The sequence below is a fragment of the Oncorhynchus mykiss genome, chromosome 9, assembly GCF_013265735.2.
Source record: "Oncorhynchus mykiss isolate Arlee chromosome 9, USDA_OmykA_1.1, whole genome shotgun sequence".
NCBI classification, from domain to species: domain Eukaryota; kingdom Metazoa; phylum Chordata; class Actinopteri; order Salmoniformes; family Salmonidae; genus Oncorhynchus; species Oncorhynchus mykiss.
Window position 1 is genome coordinate 8,518,877 of NC_048573.1, and position 15,000 is coordinate 8,533,876.

Consider the following 15,000-nt stretch of genomic DNA (forward strand, 5'->3'; position numbering starts at 1 on the left):
GGGAGGGAGAGAGGAGAGGGAGAGGGGAGAGGGGAGAGAGAAAGGAGAGGGAGAGTGGAGAGAGAGAGGAGAGGGAGAGAGGTGAGGGGGAGGGGGAGAGGGGAGGGAGAGAGGAGAGGGTGAGTAGAGAGGAGAGAGAGAAAGGGGAGGGAGAGAGGAGAGGGAGAGGATCGAGAGAAAGGAGAGGGAGAGTGTAGAGAGAGAGAGGAGAGAGAGAGAGAGAGGAGAGGGAGAGAGGAGAGAAAAGCGGAGAGAGAGAGGGGAGAGAGTAGAGAGGAGAGGGAGAGAGAGAGGAGAGGGAGAGAGAGAGAGAGGAGAGGGAGAGAGAGAGAGAGGAGAGGGAGAGAGGAGGGAGGAGAGAAAAGCGGGGGAGAGAGAGGGGAGAGAGTAGAGAGGAGAGAGAGAGGAGAGGGAGAGAGGAGAGAAAAGTGGGGGAGAGAGAGGGAAGAGAGTAGAGAGGAGAGAGAGAGGAGAGGGAGAGAGGAGAGAGGAGAGAAAAGCGGGGGAGAGAGAGGGGAGAGAGTAGAGAGGAGAGGGAGAGAGAGAGGAGAGGGAGAGAGGAGAGAGGAGAGAAAAGCGGGGGAGAGAGAGGGGAGAGAGTAGAGAGGAGAGGGAGAGAGAGAGGAAAGAAAAGAGGGGGAGAGAGAGGGGAGAGGGAGAGAGAGAGAGGAGATAAAAGCAGGGGAGAGAGAGGGGAGAGAGTAGAGAGGAGAGGGAGAGAGAGAGGAGAGGGAGAGAGGAGAGAGGAGAGAAAAGCGGGGGAGAGAGAGGGGAGAATGTGTGTGAGGTATGCTGGTACTGACAGGACTCAACACTCCTTTCTATCAAAATATGATAACAGCTTAATTGCTTTCCGAGATATTCAGGTTTAATAGCTAAATACTAAACAGAGTAAATAGTTCTCAATGATTTACTTCTGTGATGTTGCCCAGTCAGTAACTTACAGTAAGTGAACTGGAAATATCCACCCCTGCACTGACCAAGCCTCAAAGTATGTTGATGGAAAGTATCTATGTTGACTTGAGATAGTGTATGTGTTGTTGGACAGGGTGTGTGTTGTTGGACAGGGTATGTGACAGGGTGTGTGTTGTTGGACAGAGTATGTGTTGTTGGACAGGGTATGTGACAGGGTGTGTGTTGTTGGACAGGGTATGTGACAGGGTGTGTGTTGTTGGACACGGTGTGTGTTGTTGTTGGACAGGGTGTGTGTTGTTGTTGGACAGGGTATGTGTTGTTGGACAGGGTATGTGCTGTTGGACAGGGTGTGTGTTGTTGGACAGGGTATGTGCTGTTGGACAGGGTATGTGCTGTTGGACAGGGTGTGTGTTGTTGTTGGACAGGGTATGTGTTGTTGGACAGGGTGTGTGTTGTTGTTGGACAGGGTGTGTGTTGTTGGACAGGGTGTGTGTTGTTGTTGGACAGGGTGTGTGTTGTTGTTGGACAGGGTGTGTGTTGTTGTTGGACAGGGTGTGTGTTGTTGGACAGGGTGTGTGTTGATGGACAGGGTATGTGACAGGGTGTGTGTTGTTGGACAGGGTATGTGACAGGGTGTGTGTTGTTGGACAGAGTATGTGTTGTTGGACAGGGTATGTGACAGGGTGTGTGTTGTTGGACAGGGTATGTGACAGGGTGTGTGTTGTTGGACAGGGTGTGTGTTGTTGTTGGACAGGGTGTGTGTTGTTGTTGGACAGGGTATGTGTTGTTGGACAGGGTATGTGCTGTTGGACAGGGTGTGTGTTGTTGGACAGGGTATGTGCTGTTGGACAGGGTATGTGCTGTTGGACAGGGTGTGTGTTGTTGTTGGACAGGGTATGTGTTGTTGGACAGGGTGTGTGTTGTTGTTGGACAGGGTATGTGTTGTTGGACAGGGTGTGTGTTGTTGGACAGGGTGTGTGTTGTTGTTGGACAGGGTGTGTGTTGTTGTTGGACAGGGTGTGTGTTGTTGGACAGGGTGTGTGTTGTTGTTGGACAGGGTGTGTGTTGTTGGACAGGGTGTGTGTTGTTGGACAGGGTGTCTGCTGTTGGACAGGGTATGTGCTGTTGGACAGGGTATGTGCTGTTGGACAGGGTGTGTGTTGTTGTTGGACAGGGTATGTGTTGTTGGACAGGGTGTGTGTTGTTGGACAGGGTGTGTGTTGTTGTTGGACAGGGTGTGTGTTGTTGTTGGATAGGGTGTGTGTTGTTGGACAGGGTGTGTGTTGTTGGACAGGGTGTGTGTTGTTGGACAGGGTATGTGACAGGGTGTGTGTTGTTGGACAGGGTGTGTGTTGTTGGACAGGGTATGTGTTGTTGGACAGGGTGTGTGTTGTTGGACAGGGTATGTGTTGTTGGACAGGGTATGTGCTGTTGGACAGGGTGTGTGTTGTTGTTGGACAGGGTATGTGTTGTTGGACAGGGTGTGTGTTGTTGGACAGGGTGTGTGTTGTTGGACAGGGTGTGTGTTGTTGGACAGGGTGTGTGTTGTTGGACAGGGTGTGTGTTGTTGGACACGGTGTGTGTTGTTGGACACGGTGTGTGTTGATTGAGAGATTGTTCTTCACCGGTAGAGATAAAGCAGTGTTTGTCATCCCCAGATGACCATGTCGTTGTGGATTAGAAGCTCTCATTAAACCAGATATATAAAGAAACGTGTGGAAGTGCCTGCACCATCTCAATTTATTTTGTACTATGTGAAGGTGTGGTGGTCTTACTGGAGAATGAGAGGGGGTGAGGGATGTGAGCGGGTGATTGAAGGGTGAGGGGCTAGTGGGTGAGGGATGTGAGCGGATGATTGAAGGGTGAGTGGCTAGGGGGTGAGGGATGTGAGCGGATGATTGAAGGGTGAGGGGATAGGGGGTGAGGGATGTGAGCGGATGATTGAAGGGTGAGGGGCTAGGGGGTGAGGGATGTGAGCGGATGATTGAAGGGTGAGGGGCTAGGGGGTGAGGGATGTGAGCGGATGATTAAAGGGTGAGTGGCTAGGGGGTGAGGGATGTGAGCGGGTGATTGAAGGGTGAGGGGCTAGTGGGTGAGGGATGTGAGCGGATGATTAAAGGGTGAGTGGCTAGGGGGTGAGGGATGTGAGCGGATGATTGAAGGGTGAGGGGATAGGGGGTGAGGGATGTGAGCGGATGATTGAAGGGTGAGGGGCTAGGGGGTGAGGGATGTGAGCGGATGATTGAAGGGTGAGGGGCTAGTGGGTGAGGGATGTGAGCGGGTGATTGAAGGGTGAGGGGCTAGTGGATGAGGGATGTGAGCGGATGATTGAAGGGTGAGGGGCTAGTGGGTGAGGGATGTGAGCGGATGATTGAAGGGTGAGGGGCTAGGGGGTGAGGGATGTGAGCGGATGATTAAAGGGTGAGTGGCTAGGGGGTGAGGGATGTGAGCGGATGATTGAAGGGTGAGGGGCTAGGGGGTGAGGGATGTGAGCGGATGATTAAAGGGTGAGTGGCTAGGGGGTGAGGGATGTGAGCGGATGATTGAAGGGTGAGGGGCTAGGGGGTGAGGGATGTGAGCGGATGATTGAAGGGTGAGGGGCTAGGGGGTGAGGGATGTGAGCGGATGATTGAAGGGTGAGGGGCTAGGGGGTGAGGGATGTGAGCGGATGATTAAAAAGGGTGAGGGGCTAGGGGGTGAGGATTTGATGTCTAGGGGGTGAGGGAAGAGGGTGAGGAGCGGGAGATCTTACCGGAGAGGCTGAGGGTGTGAGGGGTGCGATGCTGCAGTCATTTCGTCCGACTGAGGGAGAGGAGGGAGCTGATATACGGTTGTTTTCACCTAAGAGAGGGGGAGGGGCAGAGAAATGCTGAGAATTATTTTCATTAGCTACTTTCTGGGTCTGGATGTCTAACAGATCTATACAAAGACAGGCAGACTATTGAGAAAGTCTAAGGGATGTTTCGTCAGACAACTCAAATTAGAGGACCAAACTTGTTTAATGAAGCCTGTCTGTGCACTGGGAATTTCTGTTATCTGTGGAAAACAGTGACATCACATTATCCATACACACACACACTGTCGTGACACATACACGAGTATTCCATCATTTTTCGAACACGGAACATAAATTCCAAGTGCTGTATTCCAGGATACGATTCCAAGGTTCCAGAAGCAATGCTGCTATCCCAGGAACTGTCTGTATGCTATATCGCCATGGTGATTACGGCATCAGAACGTTGAGGTGTAAACACACTAAAGAGTCTTTTTTGTCCACGGAGTGGAATGTCGTGATATTCCCAAAGGGAGCGAGGTGACCTCATTCACACCTCAAACCGGAGAAGGTGACAGATAGGAACACACACACACACACATGAGGGGCGTTAACCCTATACAGTACATACCATGCCAAGATGCCGTGTGTGTGTGTGTGTTTACCTGGGACCTGTAGGCTGTTCATGTCGGGCTGCAGGATGTCGGCCATGATGAGGGTTGCCACGGCCAGGACAGCCTGGGAGAGGACAAAACACAGAGAGATGCTTCTTTACCTTTATTTAACTAGGCATGTCAGTTAAGAACAAATTATTATTTACAATGGCGGCCTACCGGGTAACATTCGGTTTAACTACCTTGTTTAGGGGTAGAAGGACAGATTCTTACCTTGTCACCTCGGGGATTCGATCTAGCAACCTTTTGGTTACAATTCCAACACTCTAACCACTAGGCTACCTGCCGCTTAAGAGCAATGGGCCAGTAACTGAAAGGTCACTGATTCAAATCCCTGAGCCGACTAGGTGAAAATCTGTCGATGTGCCCTTTAGCGAGGAAATTGGCCCACTCCAGGGTCGCCGTCAGGGCCGCCGTCCCTGGCCATGACCCCACTCTCCTAGGGTGTCCCAGAGTGAGTGGGATATGTCCAAATTTTGTTGGACCAGATACAATACTATTTTACAGTAAACAAATTAACAACAGACTTTCAGCACGCTTAGAGGGAAGGACATTCAACAAGCACAGCACTTACACAAATGATTGATGATTGGCTGAGAGAAATTGATGATAAAAACATTGTGGGAGCTGTTTTGTTAGACTTCAGTTGCGACTTCTGACATTATCGATCGTAGTCTGCTGATGGAAAAACGTATGTGTTATGGCTTTACACCCCCTGCTATATTGTGGATAATGAATTACCTGTCTAACAGAACACAGAGGGTGTTCTTTAATGGAAGAATCAGGAATTCCCCAGGGTAGCTGTCTAAGCCCCCTTATTTTTATCAATCTTTACTAACGACATGCCACTGGCTTTGAGTAATCAACACTATACACGTCAGCTACTACAGCGACTGAAATGACTGCAACCCTTAACAAAGAGCTGCAGTTAGTTTCAGAATGTGTGGCAAGGAATAAGTTAGTCCTAAATATTTAAAAACTAAAATAATTGTATTTGGGACAAATCATTCACTAAACCCTAAACCTCAACTACATCATGTAACGAATCATGTGGAAAGTTGTGGTGACTAAACTGCTTAGAGTAACCCTGGATTGTCAACTGTCCTGGCATATTGATGCAACTTACAATACGGTACAATACAATACAATACAATACAGTACAATACAGTACATTACAGTACAGTACAATACAGCACAATACAATACAGCACAATACAAGACAGCACAATACAATACAGCACAATACAATACAGTACATTACAGTACAGTACAATACAGCACAATATAATACAATACAATACAGTACAGTACAATACAGTACAATACAATACAGTACAATACAATACAATACAGTACCATACAATACAGTACAATACAATACAGTACAATACAATACAGTACAATACAATACAGCACAATACAATACAGTACAATACGGTACCATACAATATAATACAATACAATACAGTACAATACAGTACAGTACAATACAATACAGTACCATACAATACAGTACAATACAGTACCATACAATACAGTATAATACAATACAGTACAATACAATACAATACAGTACAATACAATACAATACAGTACAATACAATACAGCACAATACAATACAGTACAATACGGTACCATACAATATAATACAATACAATACAGTACAGTACAATACAATACAGTACAATACAATACAATACGATACAATACAGTACAATACAGTACAGCACAACACAATACAATACAGTACAATACAATACAATACAATACAATACAATACAATACAATACGGTACAATACAGCACAACACAATACAATACAATACAGTACAATACAATACAATACGGTACAATACAGTACAATACAGTACAATACGGTACAATACAGTACAATACAATACAATACAGTACAATACAATACAATACAATACAGTACAATACAATACAATACGGTACAATACAGTACAATACAGTACAATACGGTACAATACAGTACAATACAGTACAATACGGTACAATACAATACAATACAGCACAACACAATACAATACAATACAGTACAATACAATACAATACGGTACAATACAGTACAATACAGTACAATACAGTACAATACAATACAATACGGTACAATACAATACAATACAGCACAACACAATACAATACAATACAGTACAATACAATACAATACGGTACAATACAGTACAATACAATACAGCACAACACAATACAGTACAATACGGTACAATACAATACAATACAATACAGCACAATACAATACAATACAATACAGTACAATACAATACAATACGGTACAATACAGTACAATACAGTACAATACAGTACAATACAATACAATACAATACAATACAGTACAATACAATACAATACGGTACAATACGGTACAATACAGTACAATACAATACAATACGGTACAATACAGTACAATACAGTACAATACAATACAGTACAATACAATACAATACAGTACAATACAATACAATACGGTACAATACAGTACAATACAATACAATACGGTACAATACAGTACAATACAATACGGTACAATACGGTACAATACAGTACAATACAATACAATACGGTACAATACAGTACAATACAGTACAATACAATACAATACGGTACAATACAATACAATACGGTACAATACAGTACAATACAGTACAATACGGTACAATACAATACAATACGGTACAATACAGTACAATACAGTACAATACAGTACAATACAATACAATACAATACAGTACAATTCAATACAATACGGTACAATACGGTACAATACAGTACAATACAATACAATACGGTACAATACAGTACAATACAGTACAATACGGTACAATACAATACAATACGGTACAATACAGTACAATACGGTACAATACAATACAATACGGTACAATACAGTACAATACAGTACAATACAATACAATACGGTACAATACAGTACAATACAGTACAATACAGTACAATACAATACAATACAGTACAATACGGTACAATACAGTACAATACAATACAATACGGTACAATACGGTACAATACAATACAATACAATACAATACAATACAATACAGTACAACACAACACCTTTCAATACAATACAGTATGGTACAACACAATACAGTACAACACAATACAGTACAATACAATACAGTACAACACAATACAGTACAATACAATACATAGACAAAATGAATGGTCTCTCCCATCAGTGGGTGCTCTGGTCAGTGGGTGCTCTGGTCAGTGGGTGCTCTGGTCAGTGGGTGCTCTGGTCAGTGGGTGCTCTGGTCAGTGGGTGCGGTCTCCCCATCCGGGCCCAAACTGATTTTCCAAGGGCGGGATGGACCAAGCATGTATCTATGTGTTTATTCCAACCCTCATTAATTCCAACCTTCAGACAGCCACAGATCAACCCATCTTTACCAGTAAATCATCATCCTACCATTTCCTTCTGCAATTACATCCCTCCATTCTACCATGGTGTCTCACTAGGCACTTGAACCTCCCCATCTCCCCGTAAACTGGACAATAGAATTCCAGTAGTGGAGAGGGTAGAAAGTTTTAAGTTCCTCGGCGTACACATCACGGACAAACTGAAATGGTCCACCCACACAGACAGCATCGTGAAGAAGGCGCAGCAGCGCCTCTTCAACCTCAGGAGGCTGAAGAAATTCGGCTTGTCACCAAAAGCACTCACAAACTTTTACAGATGCACAATCGAGAGCATCCTGTCGGGCTGTATCACCGCCTGGTATGACAGCTGCTCCGCCCACAACCGTAAGGCTCTCCAGAGGGTCGTGAGGTCTGCACAACGCATCACCGGGGGCAAACTACCTGCCCTCCAGGACACCTACACCACCCGATGTCACAGGAAGGCCATAAAGATCATCAAGGACAACAACCACCCGAGCCACTGCCTGTTCACCCCGCTATCATCCAGAAGGCGAGGTCAGTACAGGTGCATCAAAGCTGGGACCGAGAGACTGAAAAACAGCTTCTATCTCAAGGCCATCAGACTGTTAAACAGCCACCACTAACATTGAGTGGCTGCTGCCATACATGTAAAAAATGTATCACTAGCCACTTTAAACAATGCCACTTAATATAATGTTTACATACCCTACATTACTCATCTCATATGTATATGTTTAATACTGTACTCTATATCATCTACTGCATCTTTATGTAATACATGTATCACTAGCCACTTTAAACTATGCCACTTTTATGTTTACATACCCTACATTACTCATCTCATATGTATATACTGTACTCCATACCATCTACTGCATATTGCCTATGTCATTCTGTACCATCACTCATTCATATATCTTTATGTACATATTCTTCATCCCTTTACACTTGTGTGTATATGATAGCTGTTGTGAAATTGTTAGGTTAGATTACTCGTTGGTTATTACTGCATTGTCGGAACTAGAAGCACAAGCATTTCGATACACTCGCATTAACATCTGCTAACCATGTGTATGTGTGACAAATACAATTTTATTTTATTTGATTTAGAATGAACCTTTCTGGTTGATAACATCGACATGTCATCCCTCTCTTTTCATGTCCGTCCTCTCCTCTACTCCCCCTCTGCCTTCCCTCCTTTCCTTTCCTCTCCTCCCCCTTTGCCTTCCCTCCTCTCCTCTCCTCTCCTCTCCTCTCCTCTCCTCTCCTCTCCTCTCCTCTCCTCTCCTCTCCTCTCCTCTCCTCTCCTCTCCTCTCCTCTCCTCTCCTCTCCTCTCCTCTCCTCTCCTCCTTCTCTGTCTCGATTTCTCTTCCTGTACTAGAGATGTCCCTGGACAGAAGTAAACACAGACAGACCAGCTTCAACAACTGTCCAGGAAAAGCATCATTAACACAGGAAAAGACTCCACGTGTGTGTGTGTGTGAGAGATGCAACAACAAATTCAATCCCTTATAGACAACTTCCTGGACAAAACATTTCACTATAATAGTGAAGGTGTAAACTTGGCAGTAGAAAACCTAAATGGTATATTTGACCTCTCAGCTTTCCTATCAAATCTAAAAGAATTCAAACAGAAAACCGAAGAAAGAAATTGAGAAACTTTAGGTGTGTGTGTGTGTTTAGGTATGTGTGTGTGTTTAGGTGTGGGTGTGGGTGTGTGTTTAGGTATGTGTGTGTGTTTAGGTGTGGGTGTGTGTTTAGGTGTGGGTGTGTGTTTAGGTGTGGGTGTGTGTTTAGGTGTGGGTGTGTGTTTAGGTGTGGGTGTGGGTGTGTGTTTAGGTGTGGGTGTGTGTTTAGGTGTGGGTGTGTGTTTAGGTGTGTGTGTGTGTTTAGGTGTGGGTGTGTGTGTGTGTTTAGGTGTGGGTGTGTGTGTGTGTTTAGGTGTGGGTGTGTGTTTAGGTGTGTGTGTGTGTTTAGGTGTGGGTGTGTGTTTAGGTGTGGGTGTGTGTTTAGGTGTGTGTGTGTGTTTAGGTGTGGGTGTGTGTTTAGGTGTGGGTGTGTGTTTAGGTGTGGGTGTGTGTGTGTGTTTAGGTGTGGGTATGTGTGTGTGTTTAGGTGTGGGTGTGTGTTTAGGTGTGGGTGTGTGTTTAGGTGTGTGTGTGTGTTTAGGTGTGGGTGTGTGTGTGTGTTTAGGTGTGGGTGTGTGCAGCATTAAAGTTCTCTTCCCATGTTCCCATTTAATGATAAAGCCAGAGAGAGAAAAAAACAACATTCTTCACCCCTCCTCCTCTCTTTTCCCCTCCCCCTCTGTTCACCCCTCCTCCTCTCTTTGCCCCTCACCCTCTCTTCACCCCTCCTCCTCTCTTTGCCACTCCCCTCCTCTCTTTGCCCCTCCCCCTCTCTTCACCCCTCCTCCTCTCTTTGCCCCTCCCCCTCTCTTCACCCCTCCTCGGGCCGATTGGATAAGACACTAGGCCACTTTTTGGCCCCATTAACACTACGCACACAGCTGTAGCCCGTGGGTTGTCGTGGTTATGATATGGCCTGTGGGTTGTCGTGGTTATGATATGGCCCGTGGGTTGCCGTGGTTATGATATGGCCCGTGGGTTGTCGTGGTTATGATATGGCCCGTGGGTTGTTGTGGTTATGGTACACACACAGCTGTGGCCCGTGGGTTGTCGTGGTTATGATATGGCCCGTGGGTTGTTGTGGTTACGGTACACACACAGCTGTGGCCCGTGGGTTGTCGTGGTTATGATATGGCCCGTGGGTTGCCGTGGTTATGGTACACACACAGCTGTGGCCCGTGGGTTGTTGTGGTTATGGTACACACACAGCTGTGGCCCGTGGGTTGTCGTGGTTATGATATGGCCCGTGGGTTGCCGTGGTTATGGTACACACACAGCTGTGGCCCGTGAGTTGTCGTGGTTATGATATGGCCCGTGGGTTGCCGTGGTTATGGTACACACACAGCTGTGGCCCGTGGGTTGTAGTTGTTATGGTACACACACAGAACACTTCAGCTCACAAAGGAGCGATGACATCATCACGGACTGAGCTTCCTGAGGAAGAAGAGAAATCCCTCCCCACCCCTTGTAACTCACGCAAGCAGTAAAATCAGATTTAAAAAACAGAAAAAAATACACCTTATTGAACAGCGAGGACTGTGAAGAGACACACACACACACACACACACACACACACAAGTACAAACACACATAACATACACACTATACACACACCTACACCTGGATTGTGGGTTGTGGAAGAGTAGTGGCTGGAGGGCACACACTTAATGTATTGTTAAATCTGTTGTAAATTTATTTTAATGTTTAAAAATGGTATTACAATGTATACTACTGCCTTAATCTTTGCTGGACCCCAGGATGAGTAACTGCTGCCTTGACAGGAACTAATGGGGACCCCCATCCCCCGCCCTTCAAACCACACCTCCTATCCCCTCCCCCCATCCCCCGCCCTTCAAACCACACCTCCTATCCCCTCCCCCATCCCCCGCCCTTCAAACCACACCTCCTATCACCTCCCCCCATCCCCCGCCCTTCAAACCACACCTCCTATCCCCTCCCCCATCCCCCGCCCTTCAAACCACACCTCCTATCCCCTCCCCCATCCCCCGCCCTTCAAACCACACCTCCTATCCCCTCCCCCCATCCCCCGCCCTTCAAACCACACCTCCTATCCCCTCCCCCTCCCCTCCCCCGCCCTTCAAACCACACCTCCTATCCCCTCCCCCCATCCCCCGCCCTTCAAACCACACCTCCCATCCCCTCCCCCTCCCCATCCTCCGCCCTTCAAACCACACCTCCTATCCCCTCCCCCTCCCCTCCCCCGCCCTTCAAACCACACCTCCTATCCCCTCCCCATCCCCTGCCCTTCAAACCACACCTCCTATCCCCCCCCTCCCCCTCCCCCTCCCCTCCACACTGGGGACGTCCAATAAAAATTAAGTGATATAGATCGACCGTTCCAGACTCCTGACCCCTGACCTTTAACCTTTGACCCCAGACAGGTGTAGCTCAGATAAAAGGAGTGACCCCCTGACCAACTCTGCACCAAAATTCCACCTCCTCACTGAAATACAGACCTGTTGTCCTATCCCTGTCTTCCACTGTTAACCATAGACCTGTTGTCCTGTCTTCTACTGTTAACCATAGACCTGTTGTCCTATCCCTGTCTTCCACTGTTAACCATAGACCTGTTGTCCTGTCTTCTACTGTTAACCATAGACCTGTTGTCCTATCCCTGTCTTCTACTGTTAACCATAGACCTGTTGTCCTATCCCTGTCTTCCACTGTTAACCATAGACCTGTTGTCCTATCACTGTCTTCTACTGTTAATCATAGACCTGTTGTCCTATCCCTGTCTTCCACTGTTAACCATAGACCTGTTGTCCTATCCCCGTCTTCTACTGTTAACCATAGACCTGTTGTCCTATCCCTGTCTTCCACTGTTAACCATAGACCTGTTGTCCTATCACTGTCTTCCACTGTTAACCATAGACCTGTTGTCCTATCCCCGTCTTCTACTGTTAACCATAGACCTGTTGTCCTATCCCTGTCTTCTACTGTTAACCATAGACCTGTTGTCCTGTCTTCCACTGTTAACCATAGACCTGTTGTCCTATCCCTGTCTTCCACTGTTAACCATAGACCTGTTGTCCTGTCTTCCACTGTTAACCATAGACCTGTTGTCCTATCCCTGTCTTCCACTGTTAACCATAGACCTGTTGTCCTATCCCTGTCTTCCACTGTTAACCATAGACCTGTTGTCCTATCCCTGTCTTCCACTGTTAACCATAGACCTGTTGTCCTATCCCTGTCTTCTACTGTTAACCATAGACCTGTTGTCCTATCACTGTCTTCCACTGTTAACCATAGACCTGTTGTCCTATCCCCGTCTTCCACTGTTAACCATATACCTGTTGTCCTATCCCTGTCTTCTACTGTTAACCATAGACCTGTTGTCCTGTCCCTGTCTTCCACTGTTAACCATAAACCTGTTCTCCTATCCCTGTCTTCTACTGTTAACCATAGACCTGTTGTCCTATCCCTGTCTTCTACTGTTAACCATAGACCTGTTGTCCTATCCCCGTCTTCTACTGTTAACCATAGACCTGTTGTCCTATCCCTGTCTTCCACTGTTAACCATAGACCTGTTGTCCTGTCTTCCACTGTTAACCATAGACCTGTTGTCCTATCCCTGTCTTCCACTGTTAACCATAGACCTGTTGTCCTATCCCTGTCTTCCACTGTTAACCATAGACCTGTTGTCCTATCCCCGTCTTCTACTGTTAACCATAGACCTGTTGTCCTATCCCCGTCTTCTACTGTTAACCATAGACCTGTTGTCCTGTCTTCCACTGTTAACCATAGACCTGTTGTCCTATCCCTGTCTTCCACTGTTAACCATAGACCTGTTGTCCTATCCCCGTCTTCCACTGTTAACCATAGACCTGTTGTCCTATCCCTGTCTTCTACTGTTAACCATAGACCTGTTGTCCTGTCCCTGTCTTCCACTGTTAACCATAGACCTGTTGTCCTACCCCCGTCTTCCACTGTTAACCATAGACCTGTTGTCCTATCCCTGTCTTCTACTGTTAACCATAGACCTGTTGTCCTATCCCTGTCTTCTACTGTTAACCATAGACCTGTTGTCCTATCCCCGTCTTCCACTGTTAACCATAGACCTGTTGTCCTATCCCGTCTTCCACTGTTAACCATAGACCTGTTGTCCTATCCCTGTCTTCTACTGTTAACCATAGACCTGTTGTCCTATCCCCGTCTTCTACTGTTAACCATAGACCTGTTGTCCTATCCCTGTCTTCCACTGTTAACCATAGACCTGTTGTCCTGTCTTCCACTGTTAACCATAGACCTGTTGTCCTATCCCTGTCTTCTGCTGTTAACCATAGACCTGTTGTCCTATCCCTGTCTTCTACTGTTAACCATAGACCTGTTGTCCTGTCTTCCACTGTTAACCATAGACCTGTTGTCCTATCCCTGTCTTCCACTGTTAACCATAGACCTGTTGTCCTATCCCCGTCTTCTACTGTTAATCATAGACCTGTTGTCCTATCACTGTCTTCTACTGTTAACCATAGACCTGTTGTCCTATCACTGTCTTCTACTGTTAACCATAGACCTGTTGTCCTGTCCCTGTCTTCTACTGTTAACCATAGACCTGTTGTCCTATCACTGTCTTCTACTGTTAACCATAGACCTGTTGTCCTATCCCCGTCTTCTACTGTTAACCATAGACCTGTTGTCCTATCCCCGTCTTCTACTGTTAACCATAGACCTGTTGTCCTGTCTTCTACTGTTAACCATATGCTGGCTTTTTTTACAGCTTTTTTTTACAGAAGGTAATCCCTTCTCATTCTACAAATGTATCCACACAAAACAACATGCAGAAAACATGACTTACTCAATGCCAGTAAAAAGAGAATTCCCAATTGAAACCCCAGCAGCATATCCTAAAACAAATCCTCAAACTCACCTGTCTTTTCCTGAAACAATGTTCCTGCCCTTGTTCTTCACTGGAGCAGAACTAAGGAGAGACAGAGAGAGAGGAGAGGATGCTTCTGCTGCAGGGATCAGGAATCACTGGGAATGTTCAACCTCCCAGATGGAACCGAACGTCGGCAGAATTCCAAGAGCAGAATTCCAAGAGCAGAATTCCAAAAAAGAACCGACAATAGAAATAGGAGGGTAAAATAGTTCAACAAATACTTTGGAAAAGTCCAATGGAGCAGAAGGAGGGGGAAACTTTCCTGAAAAAATTATGGAACGATCCCAAATATTCCCAAATCTTTGCCTGGAGCGTTCCTCTGCTGTGTCCGCAGCCCGGCAGTCAGTCTTTCAACTGGCCTGGAATGTCAGAGAAGAAAGAAGTTATACACACACACACACACACACGGATATACACACACACACGGATATACACACACACACGGAAAACAGGGAAAAGGTTTGTACAACATGGGGGATGTGGGGAGTTTACCTCATTTAGAATATGCTCTGTGTGTGTATGGGAGAGAGAGAGAGAGAGAGAGAGAGAGAGAGAGAGAGAGGGCGGGGAAAGAGAGAGAGGGAGAGGGAGTTTGTGTGTGTGTGTGTGTGTGTGTGTGTGTGTGTGTGTGTGTGTGTGTGTGTGTGTTTTACCATTCTTGTGGATACCAG

At 46.1% G+C, this 15,000-nt stretch overlaps 2 protein-coding genes across 4 annotated transcripts in view; both read right to left on the reverse strand.

Moving 5' to 3' along the window:
* hspa12b (heat shock protein 12B) overlaps nt 1–14,837 on the reverse strand; it is a 43,727-nt gene extending 28,890 nt beyond the window's left edge. Inside the window, exons 1-4 of one of the 3 annotated variants that reach the window (XM_036987226.1) lie at nt 14,822–14,837; nt 14,318–14,688; nt 4,354–4,426; nt 3,668–3,756 (exon numbers count right to left, since the gene is read on the reverse strand). In XM_036987226.1, the coding sequence (XP_036843121.1) occupies nt 3,668–3,756; nt 4,354–4,399 (135 nt within the window). In that variant the 5' untranslated portion in view covers nt 4,400–4,426; nt 14,318–14,688; nt 14,822–14,837. Of the gene's footprint in view, nt 1–3,667; nt 3,757–4,353; nt 4,427–14,317; nt 14,800–14,821 lie in introns of those variants that run through there. The other 2 variants (XM_036987227.1, XM_036987225.1) reach the window with 2 other exon arrangements.
* LOC118966156 lies at nt 11,759–13,542 on the reverse strand. The gene is made up of 2 exons (XM_036989243.1): nt 13,470–13,542; nt 11,759–13,163 (listed from the first exon to the last, which is right to left on the reverse strand). The coding sequence occupies exons 1-2, from the start codon at nt 13,540–13,542 to the stop codon at nt 12,160–12,162; spliced, it is 1,077 nt and encodes a 358-aa protein (XP_036845138.1). The 3' UTR covers nt 11,759–12,159.
* Nucleotides 14,838–15,000: the final 163 nt, after the last annotated feature.

What these genes read in the sequence shown, in the direction of transcription:
- LOC118966156 (XM_036989243.1), bottom strand. Translation starts at nt 13,542, where the DNA reads ATGGTTAACAGTGGAAGACGGGATAGGACAACAGGTCTATGGTTAACA. An exon ending in AGACGGGGATAGGACAACAG is followed by an intron (nt 13,164 to 13,469) that starts GTCTATGGTTAA and finishes ACAGGACAACAG; the next exon opens with GTCTATGGTTAACAGTAGAA.